General features: G+C 39.5%; 5 protein-coding genes across 7 annotated transcripts; 2 read left to right on the top strand and 3 right to left on the bottom strand.

The window, feature by feature from the left end:
* Positions 1-3,604: 3,604 nt before the first annotated feature.
* Positions 3,605-7,515, bottom strand: LOC111489050 (probable histone chaperone ASF1A). Its single transcript, XM_023137074.1, has 3 exons — positions 7,051-7,515; positions 4,418-4,533; positions 3,605-4,322 (listed from the first exon to the last, which is right to left on the bottom strand). Exons 1-3 carry the CDS (start codon positions 7,157-7,159, stop codon positions 3,957-3,959), a joined length of 591 nt encoding a protein of 196 aa, XP_022992842.1. The 5' UTR covers positions 7,160-7,515; the 3' UTR covers positions 3,605-3,956.
* Positions 7,516-10,697: 3,182 nt separating this feature from the next.
* LOC111489051 (glutaredoxin-C1-like) lies at positions 10,698-12,026 on the top strand. The gene has a single exon (XM_023137075.1). The coding sequence runs from the start codon at positions 10,793-10,795 to the stop codon at positions 11,168-11,170; it is 378 nt and encodes a 125-aa protein (XP_022992843.1). The 5' UTR covers positions 10,698-10,792; the 3' UTR covers positions 11,171-12,026.
* An 828-nt stretch (positions 12,027-12,854) lies between these two features.
* On the bottom strand, positions 12,855-16,194 carry LOC111489043 (actin-related protein 2-like). 2 transcript variants are annotated; one of them, XM_023137061.1, is made up of 15 exons: positions 16,010-16,193; positions 15,792-15,902; positions 15,543-15,677; positions 15,392-15,463; positions 15,241-15,319; positions 15,007-15,056; positions 14,830-14,933; positions 14,650-14,718; positions 14,497-14,560; positions 13,883-13,951; positions 13,671-13,754; positions 13,528-13,586; positions 13,349-13,415; positions 13,194-13,277; positions 12,855-13,111 (listed from the first exon to the last, which is right to left on the bottom strand). In XM_023137061.1, the coding sequence occupies exons 1-15, from the start codon at positions 16,049-16,051 to the stop codon at positions 13,031-13,033; spliced, it is 1,170 nt and encodes a 389-aa protein (XP_022992829.1). In that variant the 5' UTR covers positions 16,052-16,193; the 3' UTR covers positions 12,855-13,030. The 2 variants fall into 2 exon arrangements, with proteins under 2 accessions (XP_022992829.1, XP_022992830.1); XM_023137062.1 differs by lacking the exon at positions 15,392-15,463 and having other exon boundaries at positions 16,010-16,194.
* A 249-nt stretch (positions 16,195-16,443) lies between these two features.
* LOC111489037 (pentatricopeptide repeat-containing protein At5g14080) lies at positions 16,444-19,526 on the top strand. 2 transcript variants are annotated; one of them, XM_023137054.1, is made up of 3 exons: positions 16,444-16,862; positions 16,965-18,192; positions 19,229-19,526. In XM_023137054.1, exons 1-3 carry the CDS (start codon positions 16,539-16,541, stop codon positions 19,498-19,500), a joined length of 1,824 nt encoding a protein of 607 aa, XP_022992822.1. In that variant the 5' UTR covers positions 16,444-16,538; the 3' UTR covers positions 19,501-19,526. The 2 variants fall into 2 exon arrangements, with proteins under 2 accessions (XP_022992822.1, XP_022992821.1); XM_023137053.1 differs by having other exon boundaries at positions 16,444-18,192.
* An 8-nt stretch (positions 19,527-19,534) lies between these two features.
* Positions 19,535-22,612, bottom strand: LOC111489041 (ACT domain-containing protein ACR6-like). The gene is made up of 7 exons (XM_023137060.1): positions 22,096-22,612; positions 21,692-21,737; positions 21,361-21,475; positions 21,220-21,287; positions 20,492-21,097; positions 20,308-20,412; positions 19,535-20,217 (listed from the first exon to the last, which is right to left on the bottom strand). The coding sequence occupies exons 1-7, from the start codon at positions 22,140-22,142 to the stop codon at positions 19,876-19,878; spliced, it is 1,329 nt and encodes a 442-aa protein (XP_022992828.1). The 5' UTR covers positions 22,143-22,612; the 3' UTR covers positions 19,535-19,875.
* Between the last annotated feature and the right edge of the window lie 58 nt (positions 22,613-22,670).

Below are 22,670 nucleotides of genomic sequence, written 5' to 3'. Positions count from 1 at the left end.
AAAAAAAAAAAAAAAAAAAAAAACAAGGTTTAAATCCTCGTATTAGTCTAATATATTGGTGATGTATTTACTTTCTATTTCATTTTGAAATTTTGAAATTTTTTTCTATGAAAAATCAGATCCATACTATCAGGTACCAACACAAAATTTTTCTTTTTTTTTTTTTAAATTTTAAGTGTAATTCCGCTTTCTAATTTAATTTTTATTAAAAAGAACTAAAAATATTCTAATAATTCTAACCTTCAATATTATTATTATATTTATTTGTTTCATTTGTTATTAATAAGTAAACACACATGGTGGGATCGGATTTGGTCAAGGTCAAGAACGGGTATAGAGATCCTCTCCATGACCCATTTAGCTAATAAAAAAAAATCTCTTATCAATCTTCCTCGAACAACTTTAATAGATATTTTAGCTAAGTGACATAAGGGGAAGTTGGGTGATAATTTATATACATCAAATATGCAGCAAAGATATGAGGCCCATCCAAGTTAGTTAAAGTTGCGACAAATAAGCAACCAACGCCAACCCCTTCACAAACTTCAGATATGCATACAGATAGCTATAAAAACATGGCGATTCTTGGGGGTTAGGGTTTATCTAACACCCACTCGGCTTCAATATCTCAACTGTGTTTTCAGATTGCAAGGAACAACTTCATTTCCAACCTCTCCTTCATTCACCCCGTCGCCGTCCTCCTCCGCCGATGACGGACAAACCCCACTGCATCGCTTCCGCCACCATCTCTGTCTCCGCCGCCTTTGTCAATTAGCCAGCCGAAGACGCTGATTATCTCCGGCGGGAGAATGCCCAGTGTCCTACGAGTGTGATAGGAAAATACAATGACCTGTTCGACGGGATAAGGAATAATCTCCGGCGGATCTCTCGCCGCATTTCCCTCAACATCCGATCGACAACTTTTCTTTTCATTCTTTATTGTACAAAATTACTGAATTACAATATTTAAATGAATAAATAAAGTAATATACAAAATTAATGTGCATAAATTAGTTTCAATCCATAGGTTTTTAACATTGCATAAAATTAAAATTATTTTTTTGAAAGTAAAATTTCGTTGCTGGCAGAGACGGGTGTGTGCCTCGAGACAATATGCATGTTATAGCTTAAGCCCATGGATGGTAGGCATATTGTCATTTTCTAGGTTTTCTTCTAAAGGTCTGTTGGAGAGAGTTTTCAACTTCTTAGAAATATTTTGTTCTCCTCTCCAACTAATATGAAATCTCACGATAAAACACTTGTGGGGACGGCTGACATGCCATCGTAAACTAAGTGATTGAATTCACACCGAGAGGAACATCAACCATTAGTAAGTAGTAACAAACTAAATATAAGGTATCGATAGGACTATCACAATCGAAGAGGAAGCAAGTACTTCCAATCCTTCTCTTCTTATGCTCGGCTCGACTAAGATCATGTTTCATGCAACATCGAATAAATTGTTAGGAAAAGAAAAGACAATCATGGTTTTTGAATACCCAAAAGAAAATTATAAGGAAAGGGGATGAGAAGGTGATGACAGAAGTGTAGAGAGCACAAAGGAGTGAGATGCAAAGGATATGCACTTCATCATCTGTGCTCTCTATCTTCTGTCAACATTTTTACCTTCTCCCCTTACCAATCACACACACACGCACCAACACAAATATGATATCAAAACAAAGCCCCTAGAGACAGAGAGAGACAGAGAGAGGGAAGAAGAGGGTTGAATTTGTATGGATGGTTCTTGATCAACAATGTCTGAATTTATAGCAAAGGGCATGCCTTTGGGGTCCTCCATTCGCAGCCCTAACACCCTTTACATTTCATTCAATAAAGTGTTCAACACCCACTTCTTAAATCATCATATTCTGATGCCTTTTCTACCTATTTCCTCCTCCATTTCTAAACTTTCAACCCATTCCAATTCAACTTCAATGCAAAATTCTTTTATCTTTTATGTATTTCTTTTCGCGTTTTAGTCTCTTTCACTTTTTCTCCGTTCATTATAACCCTTGCTTTTCTACACCTATCGGTTCCGTATTTCATTCTGTTTCATTGTGTGAACAATATTCGTGCATTTCGATTACGACGTGATATTATATCTTTAGCTTTAACTTTTACTTTTGTAGACGTATCGATTCAATATTTCGTGTTGTCTGATTGATATGCGTAGAAGATATTCACACATTTTGAGACGGGGGAATTGATTTTGAGATTTTAACCTTCACTAGGGGGATGTCAAGCTTGTGAAACCCAAAAACGTCTAAACAAAGGAAGAATACATGGATGGACTGAAAATAGTTTTGAATGATAATGATGGTAAAGATAGGATGATTAAGAAGTGCTTAAAATTAAAATGTGGTGTGCGAGTGAGAACCAAACATATTAAAATGATTGAGGTGATGTCGTAGAATAAATGATTGGAATATGGAATAATTGTTTTGTGAGGAAGGAATCTGGAAAGGGTTAAATGAAGAGGGTGGATGGGGGTTGAGGGGGAGGGAATGGTTGGCAAGTTGAGAAGAAGCATGGAGAAGGGGAACAACAATGGGCAATCCCCCACCACTAAAACTATAACCTTATCCCATATTTTCTTATCATTTGGGCTTCTTTTTGGACATTGGTGGGGGATTGTTTCACTTCCCCTTTCTTTTCCAGAATCGTATGTATTTATAACAAATATTATATATTTCAGCTTCGTTAATTTAACCATGTATATTAAAAAGAAGATCTGACACAAGTAATTGATGATGTTAAGGCAAGGGGAGAGAGGGGGTTGCCATTAGTGGCAAGTGCTGTGACATGATGTGACCCCAAGTGGGTAGGGCAGGGTGTCCTTTCATGTATATATCCCTTTTGGGTAAGGGAAGGGTTGTTTCATGATGTGACCCCAAGTTGGTAGGGCAAGGTGTCCTTAGACATATCCCCTTTTAAGAGTGAGCAAGGTGTCCTTAGGCATATCCCCTTCGGGTGCAGAACAACCTTTCACCCAACACCAAAACTATTCCCCATTTGGGTAAGGGAAGCCCATAACGTCACCTGTGTCCCCCTTTTTTCCCATACCTAAAGTGCTCCCTCCTTTCCCACCCCTTCCTCACATATATATATATATACATATCCCATACCACTTTTTTGCTTTTCAACAAAAATGCAATAATTCTTTTTAATATAAAATATTATTAAATTTAATGTTACCATTTACATTAACTACTAGTGAGGTGAGTTATACATATTTATTTATAGGGAGAGATTTATTTCTATCCCCTATTTCAATTTTCATCCTTAAAAAAATCTCAATTTATTTTTGACAATAAATCCCTTTCTTGCGGTGGCTCAAAAGAATATGAATATATAAACAACATAACGGAAACATCATCTCATTCATTTCGCACATATTATCCTTCCACCCAATTAAAGAACGTGATTCTCCCTCTCTTCTCTAATCAAAGAAGCTTTTTCTTAACAAAAGAAGCTTCCATCATATTCATTATTGTTATATAATTCAATGCAATTAATAGTTCATTTATAATAAGAGCTGGAAATAGTACTGTTTTTAGCAATTACCAATGCATGGAAATTACAAGTAAAAGAAATCGCAATCTATGCAACAAAATAGCTTTGTAGATTGGTTTTTGTGGTCAATTCAACACACAATTGTTCCAAATATGAACATCTAACAGTTTCTCGGCTCCATTTAAACGCCAAAAAGTTTTCTAGCTATCAAACAAGGCCTTCAAAATAATGAATTTGTACTATCTTTGTACAAAGTACAAACCATGGGAATACAAGTCAACGTGTAATGAACTGAGTCGCAAATTCAGCTGTTGAAGACTGCATTTCAACCATCATATTCTCAAAAATTATATCAGCTTTTGGAGCCAAAAACCATCCACATTCCAGCAATGATGATCTTTGAGAACAAGTTAACGACCATGACACAGGAATACTCTGACTTAGTTGGAAGGGACTGGACTTTGTTCGTCTGAAGGATGTTCAGGCGAAGCAGGTAGTTGTTCGTCTCCGTTGGTTTCAGCTAATACAGGATCATTAGGAGGTTCCTCTCCACTATCATTAGTCTCTGGGTAAAAATTAATGGGAAACTTTGTAACCCTTGGTTTATCAGAGAGAATGTTTCTCTGAACCCTATCGATCAGGACTTTGGCTGGAGGTTCTTCTCTTAGCTGCTCATCATCATAATCATTGTTTACGTAGTAACCGACGCGGACAAACTCCTGACCCATGTATGAGCAGGTCAACAGAAGTACAGTTACACCAATGATATCTTCTTCAGGAATTCTGGACGGGTCCGGAGGGTCAGCCTGGGAATGATCCATGTGGGAGTGATAGCAAGGGTAGCTCTATAATCAAGATGCTGTATGATAACAAAATACAGAAATTCGTTACAGAAGTTTACCTGCAATACGAAACGATAATTACCAACATTGACAGGTCCAACAAGAACACACTCCAAGAGTTGATCATAAGTCTCAACCTCAGCAGACCCCACGTAAATTAGTTTCCATTCCAAATCTGAAACAGAATGAGAAAACATTAGAGACGTTAAGTCAAGAGGGTACTACTGTAAGTACAATGATAGATCAATCCAATAAAATGATATACTTCTAATCCAATAAAATAAATATTTCAACAATAAAAATAATTTCTTATGCACTAGGTGCTTATCACCTTGAGAAAAAGACCCCATACTTCCACTCAAATTTCCTTCTAAAAATAGAGTTAACAGTATTTCCATTCATCAATTGGTTATACTATTCTCGGGGTGTCATATAAAAAACTGCATATTCACACCTCTTCAAGAAATATCCACGCCTAATGATACAATTCAATCTAGTTGCTTAATCATACTTCTCTTCTTTTTTTTTCCCCCTTGCTTCTATGAAGCTTCTTACAAACTGCTCCAGATCCATACATTACCACAATAACACAGACCGAAAATATCAAGAAGAGCTTCATTTTCGCCTTATCCAGGGGGTTCGGTTGTGTCCCAACTCCCTAGGGACTGTGTTGGAAAATATGAAACATCAGATGAATAAGAGCACCTGAAGGTAACTCCAGACTGTAAGCGATTGTACCCACTCTTTGGATGATACAAAGTGGACAACAACAGTGAGAAGTAAAATTTTCATATCTTCAATCTAATAAAGACTGTTGACTGTACGGCCAAAGTTTCAAATGAACCAATGCACCTGTTGCATATCCCATGTCTGTCAGACGGAAGTTAGCTAACTGTTACATTCGACTCTAAGCCAATTCCATTCCACCAAGAGTTAATCCAATCCAACATTGCTTAGACTTTCTTTTGGTCAGTCTGAACCAATTGTTCTGAGGTGCTATGGCCTACTATATATACTAGTTGGCTTTGCATAAATGCACTTTCCTTTTGTTTAACACAGATCTCGTGTTTCTAACAGGTTCCTTAAAAATAAATAATAAAAGTAAAAAACAAATCTGAATTTCTGTAAGGACGTCTTCAATACATCATTCATTGAAGCCTTAGGAAAAAAAAAAGTGACTGATTTCAATGACCTGCAGCCATTATTCCATAAAAAATACCAGAAAGTATTTCAGATTCTGTTCCCTGCCTTCCTGTTAACATACACCGCCTAAGTTCTAAAGTACACAAGAGTGTTCTTTAAACATATGCCACAAGTACCTCAAGAGCCTAATCAAATACATACCACGTTGCTGGAGTACTGACTAAACAAAGAACATAGTTTCTTCTGAGATATCCTAATGTTGAGCGCAAAGCAAGAAGTTGGAGAACTAAATGGTGCATTTTCAATAGCCAACATCCAAACCATATACACATCAAACAATCACTTTTTAAGTTTCATCATAAACCTATATCAAAGAAATTTTTTTAACTTGATACCAATAAAGCCACTGCAGCCTATCTAATGTTGCTATCATCACAAGAATTTAATCATACTCAGGAAACGCCAAAATTCTTTACTTGATATGCTCATACAATAATCCAATTGACCGAGATACATAAATAAACTAAGATAAATATTCTGGTTCATCATCAGTTATCCCATTACATATCCAATAAATTGAAAATTAGTAATATCCTATCCCTCAACATATATAGGGCTAACAACATCAATTAATTACCTTCAATCTTAGATGGAGTAGCAATGAATACAAAGGGAAAATATTAGGAATCAAGATATGATAATCACTGGCAGACTCACTAACATGCAATATAACATAGAATAAGGTCCTAGACTTTCCAAGTGTATCTTCAGGCTCATGTTCAAAAACATGCAGAGAATTTTGCAACCTTAGAGGTACAGGTAAATAAAAGCTTGGACCAAGACGACAATAAGATATTCACCTAAAAGTCCAAGACAAAGAGTTAACTAGCCATTTTGCCGAAACCAAATATCCAGTTCTAGAACATTTACAGTTTGCACCAAATGATAAGGATAAAGACTAGAAATAACTATAGCATCTCCCCCTCTCACTAGTCACTACTCGCTAGAATGGTATAAACTAAAGCGCCCATGAAGAGGTGACAGAAACTATATTAGAGATTAAGTGGAGACAAATTTTTTTTAAGGTATAAACACTGTTCATTACCAATCCAAAAATCAAGGGATCAAATTCATTCCCCGAAACTGTTCAGAGCTATATTCTCTTACAAATCCCAGAAAGGTCATCTTACACATTCTTTTACAATCAAACCACATTTTTCTTTCCATCAAGTAATTCGGCTGATGTAAGCAGAAACTTTATACACAGATAAGAAATATTAGATACAGGATTCAAAGTCAAAGACTAAAGGACTTGGGTATGAAGGTGCGCTCGAGTACTACAAACCTGTTCGTAAGTTACCAAAAACTACCTGGCATTAGTTGAACTTTTCCGAGATTGCATTCACAGTCAATTATGCAAAAGGCTCCGGAAGATTAACCTCTAAAAAGTAAACCCTAATAAAACTTAATTGAAATAGTACTGAACGGGAAATCATCAATGAACATACATAGGACATAGAAAGCGACAAAAAGTAGATCGAGGGAATACCGTATTTGAGAGAAGACAAACACTCGTAGGAGATCTCGAACTGAAGGGGAGTAGAGAAGGGCGATGGGTTGTCAAGAACTGCAACGTTCGTGATATTCACAGCGCTCATTGTGTTCGAATTCGATAGAAACAGTCGGCTCACATAGGATAAGCGGAGAAATGAAATAACTCAAAACCCTACTGGCCAATTCGAATCGTTAATCGAACATCAAACATGGCGGAATCAAAAAGGAGTTGAAGAAGAACGAGGTCGGAAGTCCCACGGCAAGAAAAAAAAGAAAGAAAGCCGGGAAGAGAGATTAACAAGAAAATGAAGGATACCGGAAGTTTGGGGCGGTCACCGGCGATCACCGGTTGCAGGATTTGGCGGGAGTGGTGTGGGCACGAAAATGATTGTGGTGGCGTATGGCGGGCAGACGAATTTCATTTTCAGGCAAATTTTTATTACAAATCTAACGCTCGAGAACCAGGATTCGATCGGGCTCACATAAGGCCGACCAAGTCCTGGGTCAACCAGCATCGAAAGCCCTGGGCCGATCACTATTCAAGCCCAGCCAACCATGCAGTAGCCAGAAATGCCCAAATGGCACCTCGACCAAGGCTGAGGTGGCCCATTCTCGAGGTCCAATGTGTGCCATTTGGTTGTATTGCAAAGCTCACGACAAGGTGGTAGTTGATGGGTGTCAAAAGAATTAGAAAAGTCATGCTCCACTCAGTTGATCCAATTTAATCTCGAAAAGAAACGATTAAGCTTGTTGTATAACACGCGGAAGAGGATAAAGTTGGGTAGCAAAAAGCTATTTAATAATTGTTAATCCACATGGAAGTAATAAAGGAAAAAGGGCAATGAAGCATACATTCCCTTAAAAGAGTGAGAGACAAAACAGCATGGGGCCAAGAGAGGGAGACAAAAGCACCTTCCCGTCAGATCCCAACACCAAAACACTACACACAACACACTCTCCTTATTCTTTAATATACTTCAAAAGCCAAGCCAAGCCGAGCCGAGTAGTAAAAGAGATTTTAGGATGGTGAGGCCTACAACGATGCGTAACGAACCAGAATATATAATATATGTTAGCCGTGGAATAAGGTTGTTATATATGATATCAAAGTCGGTCACCCCCAGAGAAGATGCTTGATCTCTTAAGGGGAAGATCGGATGGGGAGAAGAATAGAACATTCTTACAAGGGCGTGGAAAACTCTTTCTAACAAACACATTATAAAATCGTGAAGCTAACAACGATGCGTAACGTAACGTAACGGATTAAAATGGACAAGGGACGAAGAATGGGAGTGATGAGAATCCCAACAACTGTTAGCATAAAAATGCGACAAACAGAGATGGATGCAGCACAGGGTTCCAACTAAAAGAATACATAAATAGGTTAAAGAAGAAGACAGAAGCTTAAAAAGCAGTCAACGTTGGGATAACGTCAGCAAAAATGAGAAGCAAAGGCTGCCCAAAGTGGGCGTCCATTGTCCCACACCTTCTGTCCTCTCCTCTCCTCTTCTAAGTACGCCCTTAAGCCCTTGAAAGGGGTGGCTTGGTTTAATTAATTAACACCCTCAAAAGGGCGTGCCACCTTTGTGTGCTCAGGTAATGAGAGAGAGAGAGAGAGAGAGAGAGAGATCAAGGAAAGGCCATGCCTTTACTTACTACTTGGGGTTCCCTAATCTATAACTCCAAATCTATTTGTGGCCTGCTTCCCAAAAGTGGGAGACCAATAGACAGCATAAGTCATTCCCACACACCTTGCCCCGCACTCCCTCTCCCCCCTTCTTTACTTAATTCTACACCTCAACTACACAATACAACAAATGGTTTCACCTTTACCACCTCACAAATCTTGCTTTCTGCTGCAAACAACATACCCAATCATGCACTCAACCATTCGAGCCTACCGTTAGCATATATTGTTCGTTTTGGTCCATTACGTATGTCTGTCAATTAAAACACATCTACAAGAGAGAGGTTTTCATACCCATATTTCGTTATCTTCCCCAACCAACGTGGGAACTTAGCTAAGCCGATTTGAGAGGAAGTGGGAGTATATGCTTGTTTGGAGGGAAAAGTAGTATGAAAAGAAGTGTGGATGATGATGAAGAAATGAACAAAACATAGAACAAAGAACAAGGAAACAGAGGGTAAAACATAAGAAGTATAAAACATTAATATATAGTAATAAGAGAGAACATGTTGTGTACATGTCTGGAACATAAGAGAAACATGCGTGCTCCCACTCCACTCACCAATATCACTGTTCTACTTCAACAACAACAACAACAATAATAAAATTCTCTAACTTTGAACACCTTTCCCTTTTACCTCTTATTTTACTCCCATTTTTACTTTTGCACCACACACTCAATTTTTTACCATTCTATTTTTAACCTAACGCATTAGGACCATGGTAAGTAAATTGATGAATACATGGAAGAAAAAGCGATGGAACAAAAGAAGACGCATACCTTAAATTTGGAAAAGGGAAGAAACATAGATTTGTGACGTCCACGTTGTTTTGTTTGGAACCCATATTATTTTATTCAACAAAAGGGACTGAAATGCAATGATCAAGATCAGTGGCAGCCGTCTGATCTCTCTCTCTCTTGCCGGCCGACAACCTTCAAGATACTTTTTTTTTTTTTTTTGGTTGGGTAACTTGATTTTTCAGTTCGATTGTTTTTCCTAGGAAGAACTTAGATTTTAGATCAGACATGTTTCGTCTACAATACGTGTTTATTTCTAATATAATAAAGGGGGAAAACAAGGAACAAAAAACAGGATCACCCTGCTTACTTAATACTTATCCCTTCAGATTCAAAGAATATAGACATTACTTTAATTATTATGTACCCCAAAACACCTCAACCTTTGTCACCCTAACTTACTAGGGTATAAATACCTCACTCGCTGGAGAGAGGAATAAGTGTAGACTTCTTCTTAGGAGACGCGTTTAAAAACTGTGGTGCTCACGGGTAATATATAATGAGTCAAAACGGACAATAAGAACTGATACAAAAGAGATGGGAACTAAACATTTTTTTATAAGGGTGTGAAAACCTCTCCCTAACATACACGTTTTAAAACCATAAAACTGACAATGATATGTAACGGGTCAAAATAGAGAATACCGATTGTTACAAAAGAGAGAGGAATGAAATCTTTTTGTGGAAATCTCTCCTCAGTAGACGCGGTTTAATATCTGCTAGCGGTAAACTTGGGCTATTACAAAATAGAGAGAAATGATGAAAATTTACCCTTAATAGACATATTTTAACACGTAAGAGGAGTGGTTAAAAAATGGGATGCAAAGAGTTAATAGTGCATTGGTATCATTTGAAGGTGTTGAAGTTGGTATCAAAATTGAAAGAAAAAGGTGTTCTTTTGTTCATGTTGTCGTGGTTCTTCCCAAATTGTTTCACTTTTTCTCCTCTTGATTCTAGTTTAAAAAAAAAAAATGGGAGCTCCAGGGTCTTCCTCTCTGTCTTTGAGATATCGCATGCGCTCGCTGACCACTATCGCTCTTCTACTTTTAAAGGGAGACCAAAGCTTTTGGCTTTTTGGTCCTTTATTAAATTAAGAACCTCAGAAGCTGTCCCTTAAAAACAAATATTCAACAACACTCCCCCCCCACTTCTCAAATCTTTCAAACCCTCCCCTCTATAAATAATAATTGCATTCTCATCATTCCATTCATCCATCTTCTGCGCTTTGTTTTTTTTTTGTTTGTGAACAACATGCATTACCAAACCACGCCATCTTGGGGGTGCTATATGGCCACCACCGCCGCCGTGGAGGATCCGGTGGAGCGGATAGAGCGGTTGGCAGCGGAGAACGCGGTGGTGATATTCAGCATTAGTACGTGTTGCATGTGTCATGCTATAAAGCGCCTGTTTTGTGGGATGGGAGTGAATCCAACAGTGCACGAGCTGGACGAGGACCCCAGAGGCGGGGAGATGGAGAAGGCCTTGATGACGCTCTTGGGAACCTCCTCTGCCGTCCCCGTCGTGTTTATTGGTGGTAAGCTGGTGGGAGCCATGGATAGAGTCATGGCCTCCCATATCAGTGGCACCCTTGTCCCGCTCCTTAAAGACGCCGGAGCTCTCTGGCTTTGACTCCATTCTTCTCTGCTTCTTTTCTTTAAAGTTTTACAGAGGAAGAGGAGGGTTGAGTGTTCTTTTTCTTTTTCTTTTTCTGGGTTTGATTTGTCAGTCCCCACTACTTTGGACATACTAATTATTCAACTAATTATTAATGTTCACTTTCTTCCCATCATTTCCTTTGATCAGACAGAAATGTAATCGCTGTTATTATCTCCCTCCTCTGTATTTGCTCAGTATTTAATCAACACATTTTTACTCCTCTTTCATTGTTTTCAAATACTTCTTTCCAAATTTGATATTTTAGTTGGAAATAAGTAGTTAAACATTCATAGAAACTATATCATGCACCCCAACAGCAAGCAGCCCTTGTCCTTGCTAAGAAGAACGAGGGATTCCGGATAATTGGTAGTAAGTTCCCGACGTGGCAGTTGAACATGTTTGGCGTTAGGCCTTCAAGATCTTCTCCAATTGCGTGGAATTCAATTGGTTGAGCACCAGCAGGTTTCTGGTACGGCGTCTATGGCGGGGCCTCCTCCTGAAAGCAACTACTTGTGCACATGCAAGAAAGTGCAGTCCACTATCTTGTTCCCACGCTTTTAAATGGGAACAACCAACCAACTTGAATAGATAAAATCTAAAGTTTTAAGATTAAAATCGCCTCTCCCCATCTAAGTACAACTGAACTTCACCCTCCAGGTTAATAATAAAGATCAACTTTTTAATTACCTGCTCCGACCCATCAAGCTATGGTTGAGCTGATTTGAGGCTGCTTTCGTGGTGGCAGCAGTGGCGATGGCATCGGTCGTGGTAGTGGCGGCAGATGCGGATTCCCTTTCTTCATCTTCTTGTTGTTGCAGCCAGGGAGCAGTTGTAATGTCCCATTCCACTCCAACTAAGTAATCTCACAATCTACAAATCCAGTATTGCGATCTCACAATTCGCCTCGTTTTAGGGCCCAACATCCTTGATGGCACACTATCCCGTGTCCACCCCCTTCGAGGCTCAACGTCCTCATTGGCACATTGCTCGGTGTCCATCCCCTTCGGGGCTCAGTGTCCATTCCCCTTTAGGGCTCAGTGTCCTCACTAACACACTTCCCTGTGTCCACCCCCTTTCGGGGCTCAGCGTCCTCGCTGTCACACTACTTGGTGTTTTGCTCTGATACCATTTGTAACAGTTTAGGCTCACCGCTAGTAGATATTGTCACAATTCACCCCTTTTTGGGGCCCATCGTCTTTATTGGCACACTGCCCAGTGTTCTCCTCCCTTCGAGGCTCAGTATCCTCATTAGCACACTATCCGGTCCACCTCTTTCAGGGCTCAACATCCTCATTGGCATACCGCCCCGATATCTAGCTCAGATACCATTTGTAACCGTCTAGGCCCACTGCCACTAGATATTGTTCGCTTTGGCTCGTTACGTATTACCGTCATCTTCACAGTTTTAAAACACATCCAACGTGGGATCTCACAACTTTCCTCCCACCACTCACCACTGTTGATGATTCTTCATTTGACCCACAAACACACTTGAAGAGTTTGGAACGGCCAAGTCCTTGAAATCTGGTGGAAGAGAAGGTTCAATTTTTTGGGTATATAGAGTTAGACGTAAAGAAGTCTATTTCTCCCTTCTGGTGGTATTATTTGGAGTCATGCCTTAGATTTTGTCGGTGTTTTAATATTAGAAACTTTATAAAGAAATAAACTGACATTGAGTTGAGTCTTTGAAGAACAAATTAGAAGGCGCCGATGTTTGAGTTCAAAACAGGTTGTGATTGATTGCATTACAACTCTGAAACCAAAGAAAATAGAGGTAAAGTGGAGAGGAAACAAGAACGTGGGTCTTACAGGCATCAACGGATTCCCAAAAACTCATGCCTGCCCACATTTTGTTAGACAACCAACACCTTCTTCTAGATAATCCTCCCTGCTGATCCAAAACTCAGGTGCATCCTGGATGTGTCACAACATACAGTGACCTCCTCTTTTCTCAAATGCTTTATAACGTTTTCGACATCGCCATACTCAAACATACCTTCATTATTCCTGCTAGGACTGCACCTCCCAGATACACCATGTGCTTTCTTCTTGGTGGATCCTCTATGCGCAATCTCAGTTTCTATGAATCATTCATATTAATTACAGGCACATATAATATCTAATAGCTAACGGGTTCGGATTAGATATTACCCTTAAACCATCTTTGTTTCCCTTCAACACGACTTCGAGATAGCGCTCAACTATTTCCTTCTCCAAACTGAATATTATTACAATTAGTCACCCATGTACTCAAGCTCTAAACACATATTAAACACCAATTACGGGTCAACCCTATGAAGTAATTATAGTTAAAAACATAAAGTAATTACCGACTAGGCAATCCTGGATACATTGTGCTCCCACCACTTAAAACGATATGCTGGTAAAGCTGCAAACCAATGATATTCATATTTACTTTAACATCAAAAATGAATATCCATTTCTTCAAATCATATGAAACATCTAACCATACCATCATCCGATTGTCAATATCCATTTCCTGAATGCAACGAAAAACCATATCTGCTATGCCATCCCCTTCAATATCTATCAGTTCCTGCATCAAGGAACCACTTCATTTATTATTTAATCAACCTTGTTTTACTCAACATTGTTATAAGTACAGTGCACATAACAATGTTGAACAAAGAAAAAAAAAAGCTTTGTTAAAAATCAGAGGCTTACTGGTGTAAAAAGCGCCTCGGGAGCTTGAAAACGCTCGGTGCCAACTTTGATCACCCTTCCATCTGGAAGCTGCTCAAAGTAAATCATCCACGTGAAATTGAAATAACATCAAACACAACTCTCAGTAAGACCAAAACCAAGTAAAAGAGATATCAAATCAACAAACTTCAAAAAAAGTCTGCAAATCATGTCAGAACAAGAATACGCCATCTTACTTGAGTTGAGGCAACCTGGAGTTCGAATGCAATGATTTCAACCCAAATTTTGAAGAAATATAGCCTATAAAAGTGTATTTACGCGCTTAAAATTGAAACCCTAATTGGGTCGTTCAAAGCACACGCATAAAAAAATTGAGCCACGGTAGATATTTTCCGACATTGTTCTGGGGAATGTTAATATTCGAGTATTTCAACTAAGAACACGCCATCTTAGTTGAGTTGAGGCAACCTGGAGTTATTGGCCTTTGGGGCTATCACCCTTTAAGTTATATAGCTAGGTCCATTAGGATTATTACTGTTGTGAACTTGCAGACTCTTCAATCTAAGTCAGAGGACTTTACTTATACAGAGTATGGTTAATTTGAATCCTTCGAAGAATTTCGAAAGGTGACTTACAGTGTAGTTCTTGACAAGAATGGTGGTCTCAAGCCCCAGTTGATATTCCCTCTTGTAGTCATAACTGCACATATATACATACGTACATGTATCATTAAAGCGTGGTGAACAAGCACATATCAAAAGCATACGAAGTCAAATTATTTAGTCGACCTTATATAGCATAACTTCTCCTTAATTTCCCTAACGGCCTCGAAATCAGCAGACCTATTCATCGAATACCTTCAAGAAGTTGCATGTGTTAGCCAAAGAACAGTCCATTTAACTGAAGAAATAATCTCTTAATTTCCATCCAGATTTGATATTGACTGTGCAATGAAAAACAATTCGCACCCTCTCCGTGAGAGTAAATCGACAAGATATGAAGTAATGTGTCGCCCAGCTATATTCATTCTTTTTGTAAGATGAGGAAATGAGTAACCATCAACAACTGGAACCTGGACAACAAATGTACTTTGTTCAATAAGCATAAGGAAGATGAAAGATTTCAGCAATATGTAAATTATTTACCACATGAGTGACACCATCACCGGAGTCGATGACTAACCCGGTCAGTAAACCTAGCAGAGGAAGAAGAATGAGTGAAGAATTAGCTGAAAAACAAGAGTGAATTTGAGGGTGTTTACCGTAGGTGTATGCCTTTTTCTTCTGCATCGTAATCATATTTACTTTTCTGTTCAACAATTATGATCTACTAACCAAATATATAAGGGAAGGTACACCTTCATTCATCTTTATAAGCACCTTGAGCATACAAAGTCAGAACTGCTTGGATTTGAATGAAGACCCCAGAAAAGTTGTACTTCTCAAACATCGTCTCAACCTGTGAGGTTAAATTGACCCAACTCATTAATGAAATCGAAAGAAGATTGAAAGAAAATCAAAGCTCACAAACCATTTGTTCACGGTTCCTTGAAGGATTCAGAGGTGGGTCTGTGAGCAAAATTTTACATTCTTTTGGATCTATCTATTGGCAGCAAACACAGAAGCAATTTAGTTCGGCATTATATGTGTAATGCTGATTGTAAGTGCTACAAAATCCTTGCCTTCAGTTCATTGAAAAAGGCATGGTCCCACACATGACCCATATCATCCCAGTTTTGGACAACTCCATTGTGAACTGGATAGGTTATATCAAGTTGATGACGCAAATCTGCACAGCTTTCTCCGACGACAATGTCCTGGGAGTAATTCAGACATGATTTCTGAGTTCACGTGACTACAATATTCAAATGAAAACGGAGGAGCGATTCTTGTTCGATGAGCGACGCAAACAAAACAGGGAAATTGCGAACCTTCAACTCCTGTTCGATGAGCGATTCTTCGTAGCGAAGCAGGGGCCTCCCCACCACACAAGGAAACACAGATGTGGGAAAATTCTCCCCGGCGAATCCACATTTCACATACTGCGATTAATCAACGATCTAATTTTAGGTAACCGAATCGAGAAGAGGGTGATCGAGGGGGGAGAAATCGATAGGTTGAAGCAGCGGTTAAAAGAAGAAAGAGATACCCCAGTTCCGTTGTCGCAGACGATAACCTTCCGATTATCCATGCCGTCGCGATGTGGCTTTGTAGCAGATGGTAGTGGCTGCCACTTCTGTAAGAGGGATTTGGTTGGGTTGCGATGGCTTCAACTTGAAGTTAAGGAAAGCAGGGAAGAGAAATACTATACGAACACAGATCACCCATGAGCCTACACGAGGTTTCCTTACCAATCTCAAAGAAACAAAAAATATCCTTTTTTTAGAATTGCAATTGTAAATCTTAAGTTGGAATTAATACATTTTCATTAAAAGAAAATTAAAGTTCATCGACGAATTATTGGTGAATTGTATTAAGTTCAATCCATGAACTTTTTTTATTAATGCTTGAATCCAATTTCGAGGAAAAATTATTATCATTATTATTATTTTTTTTTTAAAGTTCAATCATGATAAATCATTTTCCCTCCATATTGTTCATCAATTACTCCCAAAGGAGACAATTCGAGGAAGGACGGACTCAGAAACGAAAGCCGTTCACTCCCGCGCAGTTTTGAAATGAAACCCCATTTACAAGAGTTAGCTACTCGAGTGAGCAGAACCGTACTTTCAATTTCAAATCACACAAGCCCGGCTGGATCATGGACCCCTTCACTGGAGCAGAATTTGCATCGACTCGGTTTTCGCGAAACGCTAAATCCATCGCTTGTCTCTCAAGTCATCGATCCTCATCTTCTCAGTCATCACTCCCTCGCTCTCGGTTTCTTCAATTGGGCTTCTCAGCAACCTGGTTTCGCCCACAATTCTGAATCCTACAAGTCGGTTCTCAAGTCTCTCTCTCTTTCACGCCAATTTGGGGCCATTCATTGTCTCTTGAAACAGGTAAAAACTCAGAGAATTGGTCTCGATTTATCAGTTTATCACTCTGTTATTGATTCGTTGATCATTGGCAAGAAGACACATGATGCTTTTCTGGTTTTTAAGGAGGTTACTTCAGTTACCCACGTTATTGGATCCGAACCATGTAATTCGCTTTTGGCTGCTCTTGCTTCTGATGGGTTTTTTGAGCATGCCCAGAAAGTGTTCGATGAAATGTCTCTTAAAGGCATTCCTTTCAACACTCTTGGATTTGGTGTGTTTATATGGAGGGTTTGTAGAAACGCTGATGTAGTTAAAGTCTTGAACATGCTAGATGATGCTATGACCAATAATTCGGAGATCAATGGATCTGTCGTTGCCACGCTGATCATTCATGGGCTCTGTGGGGCATCTAGACTTTCAGAAGCTTCAAATATTTTGGATGAGCTTAAGAACAGGGGTTGCAAGCCTGACTTTTTGACGTATTGGATTCTTGGAGAAGCATATCGGTTAGCAGGGAGTGTGGTTGATAGGGAGAAAACCCTGAAGAAGAAGAGAAAGTTGGGGGTAGCTCCAAGGCTTCATGATTATAAGGAGTTTTTATTTGCTTTAATAGCTGGGAGACGGATATGTGAAGCTAAAGAGTTAGGTGAAGTTATTGTGAGAGCAAATTTTCCTATGGATGAAGATGTTTCTAATGTGCTGATAGGATCAGTCGCTGCCATCGATCCTTCCTCTGCTATTATGTTCTTGATGTTCATGGTCGAGAAAGAGCGATTTCCCACTCTCTTGACTTTAAGGAATCTGAGTAGGAATTTATGCAAGCATGGAAAGCTTGACGAGCTGTTGGAAGTTTATCAAGTTCTGAGTAAACATAACTACTTCGATGATTATGATAGATATCGTTTAAGGATTTCATTCTTATGCAAGGCTGGAATGGTGAAAGAGGCCTATGGAGTCTTGCAGGAGATGAAGAAAAATGGGTTTGCCCCTGATGTATATTTTTACAATTCTGTGCTAGAAGCATGTTGTAGAGAAGATCTACTTCGGCCTGCTAGGAAGCTGTGGGATGAGATGTTTGCCAGTGGCTGTGGAGGTAACTTAAAGACGTATAACATCCTCGTTCAAAAGTTTTCTAAATCCAATCAGATGGAGGAAGCTTTGGTGCTCTACCGTCATATGCTTGGAAAAAAGGTAGAACCTGACATTACAATCTACACGTCCCTGCTTCAAGGGCTCTGTCAGGAATCACAACTGGAAGCTGCTTTTGAAGTGTTTAGCAAGTGTGTTGAACAGGATGTAAATCTTGCGGGAACCTTGCTGAGCACTTTTATCCTGTGTCTGTGTAAAGCAGGCAAGTCACTTCCCTGGTTAATTCTTGTGTGTTTGTTATATGCTTCTAGTTTGGAGTCATTTGTTTCTCACATAACAAGTCCCATAGTCACCGCCATACCTGACCCTTTACAAAACCTCTTCTATGTCCCAAATCACTCTCTCCTGGGTTATCTGTTGGATAACACCCTTCATTAACACCCAAAGCCATTGTTGACCCTTATCCTCACTTCTATGGGCTAAATCACTCTCCCGTGGAGTTATATCAGAACACACATCGGTTGGAGAGGGAACAAAATATTTTTTATAAAAATGTGGAAACCTCTCACTAGCATACGCGTTTTAAAACCTTGAGGGAAAGCCTGAAAGGGCAAGCCCAAAAAGGACAATATTTGCTAGCGGTGGATCTTAGTGGTTACAAGTAGTATCAGAGCCAGACACCAGGCAGTGTGTCAGCAAGAACATTGAGCCCCGAGGGGGGTGGACACCGGGCGGTGCGCCAATGAGACGCTAGGCCCTGAAGGGGATAGATTATGAGATCCTACATAAATTGGAGAGAGGAATAAGTGCCAACGAGGACACTTGGTCTTGAAACGGGTGGATTGTGAGATCCCACGTCGGTTGGAGAGAGGAACGAAACATTTGTTATAAGAGTGTGGAAACCTCTCCCCACACCTCTCTCTAGCAGACGCGTTTTAAAACCTTGGGAGAAAGTCCAAAAAAGACAATATCGACTAACGGTGGGCTTGAGCCCAAACCTGGACCGTTATAGGTTATCTCTTAGATTACACCCATTTGTTACCTAGACCCTCTTCATAAACAACCAAAGCCATTGTTGACCCTGTAACATCCTCCCTTCTATTGGCCAAATCACTCTCTTTGGAGTTATCTCTTCGACTATACCCTTGTCGGCTATGTTGCCCAACACTCATCTGAAGTAGCAGTGTCCACATCGAGCCTCCTTGCCTCTTTTTGTCCTACAAAGAGTCCTGAGGACCAGAAAACGGTTCTGTATTCAATATTTTCATTTAATTTAGCCTGGGTTCAAAACACTGCAGGTCATTTCCTTGCTGCTTCCAAATTACTCCGTGGTCTCACAAGCGACATTGCTCACCCAGACTCCCATGTAACTTTACTGAAAGGTTTTGCAGATGCTGGAGAGGTTCCACTTGCTAAGCAACATGTGGAGTGGGTTCAAGAAACCTCCCCATCAATGTTGTCTGTTATATCCAGTGAGTTATTAGCATTTCTTCCTTCCTCTCCAAAAGCAGATCCAATTTTACAGATTCTTCAAACAATACAAGAACTATCACGTTTCAACAATTGGTGAATGATATTCCTAAAGATCTTCAAACATACAATAAGAAGGCAATTTTGTGCATCTATTTCCATCGAGTTTGAGACCAATAATTACAGCTTTACAGTCTTTTCTACAATTTTTGTAGAATGAGCATTTTCCTCACACTACACTGTCCTGTGTACATCATTTTCTTAAAAGACAACAAATACATACATCCAATCAAACTTGCCTTTCAACAGAAGAAGGTAGGCTTCTTCTGGGTTTATAGTTATTCCAAACCCCTCACTTGTAAGGGTAAACGGAAGGGTTCCTATACATTTACATTGTCCCTTGAACTTAATCGTGTATCTGTGCATCTTTTTTACTTGTGAAAGAATATGCACACAAAGGGCAGAGCAGCTGCTTTCAAGAGTAGGATCTTATCAATTTGAAATTTTGGAATGTTCTTGCCTTGAAGAAGTTCCCCAAGAAGACTCCTGTTGTTGTCTCCTTTGGGGACGTTTCAGAGAGGCACGAGCTGTGTTTCACCTGTAACATGGCGTCCCCAATCTGTTTTCGAATGGACTCAACAATCTTTGCATCAATGGAGGTTCCTGTCATGTCTGTAACATAGAAAATGTCCTTTGCTTTTCCATGTTTGGTGGCTATTTCTGCTCTCCTGATACAAAGGCTGTTCTCCCTAAATACTCTTGTGATATCTGACAGGAGCCCAACTCTGTCTTCTGCATACAGTTCTAGTTTAAGTCCCTGCAAAGGAAGCCAGACAACATTATATATTGCAGATACTTCACCTTCAAACAATAAGCAAAAGAAACACAACAATGGCTTCTCTTGCACCTCAGACTCCCTTCTTTCAATAGCTGCTTCAAGACAATTCAATACTCGATCTCTTTCTGCTTCAGAGCTAATCGGCAACCCATCCTTGTGTCTTACGTAAAATTCCTGAAAAGAAAAGTACCAGTTTTCTTTTAAATCACAACTAACTCAAAAGCTTAAATGGGTCAAGGGATCTTAAAATTACCAGATAAGCTTCCATTCTCCCAGTGTTGACCATCCCATGAAAGACAAAATATTCCATGTCCGTCAAAGTGCAAATGACATCAAACAGCAACTTAGGGCGATCTCTAGATCTGGTAGTAATCACAGTGTAATCCTTCTCTGTGCAATCCAAGACAGTAACATGGGGTCTCAAGTTCTTATGTTCAACCTCAAGCCTTGTTTGGCCAGCCCTTTCATAATCTCTATCAGTCTGCATGATCTGATGCAGCCTTCTGTCTGTGCTGGTGACCCCAGGAGGAGAAAGGGTCATTTTGGCTTCCTTTAACTCGCCATTCCCTCTGAGAACATTGCACAGTAACTCCTTGATTGTTAAGAGCCGCTGTGTATCTTTGATGGCTCCGCCAGTGGCATCATCTGTCACATGCACTACAGCTGCAGCCCTATTATTGTGTGTCCAAACGTCAGCATTTACTACATTACAGTGAAGGTCCGCAAGAACAGCACAAACTTCAGACAATAAACCAGGCCTGTCATTACCAGACAGCTCGATCGAGGTGTGATCTTCTGAGGGCATCACACCGACGGATTCCCTCAAAGATGGCACAAAACTCGCATCAACTTCAAGCCTCTGTGTAGTGAAGTTAATAATCTCATTATAACACAGCCCTCATAAGAGATGAAACATTCATTTATTTATCCCATAGTACATGTACAAGGGTCCAAAATCCTATAAATTGAAAGGAGGTTTACCATTTGTATGGCGTTTATCACTTCTTGATCTCTGATTTTGTTTCCTTCACAAGTGATAACATTAAAAACTGGAAAACAAAGTAACCCATAAGTGGTTAAGCTTTTCAGGTTCAAAGTAACTGAAAAGTCAGAACTACTTACCATCCATGAACCAACCTCCATCAGAGGAGATATAAGCTTTGGTCACTACTAAGTTCATATCCATGAGGACTTGCACGACTTTTAAGAGAATCCCGTGCTTGTTCATGCTGTCAACCTAATGAGTAGGAGGAAAGAAATGGTAGCAATCTTTAGCTCATGATTGAACCTTTTTTTTTTTTTTTTTTTTTTTTTTTTTTTTTTTTTTTTTTTTTTTTTTTTTTTTTTTTTTTTTTTTTTTTTTTTTTTTTTTTTTTTTTTTTTTTAAAGAGAAAAAAGAAGAACAATAAGTGCAGGGCAGACTTGAAGATCATCAAAATCCTAGAGAAAGCACCTGGATGACGGTAGCATCCTTACAAGCGTTATTGTCAATCACAACTCTGCAGGGAAGGGACGGAATGAATAAAATAAATCAGAAGAAGAAAAGCAGAGAAGCAATTGTATTCTGAAGTAAAACAAAGAGGAGAATTATTCTAGAAACAAACAGCCACAAGACTAATACATCATGAGTTCATTCACTTCAACTCGAGTAACTGGATTGCAATAGAAACCAAACCACATCTGCTTTTGATTGTTGACATTACTCCAAGAAGTCAGCAAAACCAAGAAACTTGGAAGAGAAAAACGGAAACTCAACAGATTTCCAGTAGTTACAGAGGCAAAGAATTAAAACACCATCCGAGTCGAAAATCAAAACCCGTTTCATTTTGAGATGCCCATAAGAAGGAAGAGGAGTACCTAGGCGGGTTCATCCTCCTGATAAGTTTGTCATACTCGTTGTCCATGCTGAAAACCCTCCACAATCTCCGCCCAGAAGCAGACTTCAAGAACAGCCCACAAAAACTTATGACCAGAAACGACTAAAGCTGTAGAAATGAAGAACAAATCCTCGCAGTAGCAAAAAGGAAGAAGAATAAGAAGAAGGGAAGGCTTAAAAGTAAAGCAGAGAGGGAAAGGGGAAAGGTACAGAAGGGAAGCGTGGATTGGAGGAGGAAAACGGTGAATGTGGGGTGTTGGTTTTAGGATAGGCAAGGAAAGTTTAGGTGCGTAGCTTCGTAATTTGTAGGACTTGACTATATCTATTTCCATGGCGACTGGAGGAAAGGTTTTGAGAGTAAAATTTTTGTGGGTATTATTGATAGCGATTGCCCCAAGTTGTGGAGGACCACCGAGGGCGCTGCGGATCACGTGTCATCTAAACCGCGGGACTTTGGTCGGAGAGTTGCCGCTTATCTTACCGCCAATTTCATCGTGAGCGACTCCTAAAATTTATGCTTCACGTTCTAAATAATTACTATATATATTTTAGGTTA

The sequence above is a fragment of the Cucurbita maxima genome, unplaced genomic scaffold, assembly GCF_002738345.1.
Source record: "Cucurbita maxima cultivar Rimu unplaced genomic scaffold, Cmax_1.0 Cma_Scf00014, whole genome shotgun sequence".
In the NCBI taxonomy this organism is placed as follows: domain Eukaryota; kingdom Viridiplantae; phylum Streptophyta; class Magnoliopsida; order Cucurbitales; family Cucurbitaceae; genus Cucurbita; species Cucurbita maxima.
Note: the sequence above shows the minus strand (reverse complement) of the source record. Positions and strands in the feature narration are given on the sequence as shown.

What these genes read in the sequence shown, in the direction of transcription:
- LOC111489050 (XM_023137074.1), bottom strand. Translation starts at nt 7,159, where the DNA reads ATGAGCGCTGTGAATATCACGAACGTTGCAGTTCTTGACAACCCATCG. An exon ending in TTTGTCTTCTCTCAAATACG is followed by an intron (nt 4,534 to 7,050) that starts GTATTCCCTCGA and finishes ATTCTGTTTCAG; the next exon opens with ATTTGGAATGGAAACTAATT. An exon ending in ATTATCGTTTCGTATTGCAG is followed by an intron (nt 4,323 to 4,417) that starts GTAAACTTCTGT and finishes GATCATTCCCAG; the next exon opens with GCTGACCCTCCGGACCCGTC.
- LOC111489051 (XM_023137075.1), top strand. Translation starts at nt 10,793, where the DNA reads ATGCATTACCAAACCACGCCATCTTGGGGGTGCTATATGGCCACCACC.
- LOC111489043 (XM_023137061.1), bottom strand. Translation starts at nt 16,051, where the DNA reads ATGGATAATCGGAAGGTTATCGTCTGCGACAACGGAACTGGG. An exon ending in TCTGACTTTGTATGCTCAAG is followed by an intron (nt 15,057 to 15,240) that starts GTGCTTATAAAG and finishes TTCCTCTGCTAG; the next exon opens with GTTTACTGACCGGGTTAGTC. An exon ending in TATCCAGGATTGCCTAGTCG is followed by an intron (nt 13,416 to 13,527) that starts GTAATTACTTTA and finishes AATAATATTCAG; the next exon opens with TTTGGAGAAGGAAATAGTTG.
- LOC111489037 (XM_023137053.1), top strand. Translation starts at nt 16,539, where the DNA reads ATGAAACCCCATTTACAAGAGTTAGCTACTCGAGTGAGCAGAACCGTA. An exon ending in CCTGTGTCTGTGTAAAGCAG is followed by an intron (nt 18,193 to 19,228) that starts GCAAGTCACTTC and finishes AAAACACTGCAG; the next exon opens with GTCATTTCCTTGCTGCTTCC.
- LOC111489041 (XM_023137060.1), bottom strand. Translation starts at nt 22,142, where the DNA reads ATGGACAACGAGTATGACAAACTTATCAGGAGGATGAACCCGCCTAG. An exon ending in AGGAGGATGAACCCGCCTAG is followed by an intron (nt 21,738 to 22,095) that starts GTACTCCTCTTC and finishes CCTTCCCTGCAG; the next exon opens with AGTTGTGATTGACAATAACG. An exon ending in GGAGAATGGAAGCTTATCTG is followed by an intron (nt 20,413 to 20,491) that starts GTAATTTTAAGA and finishes TTTTCTTTTCAG; the next exon opens with GAATTTTACGTAAGACACAA.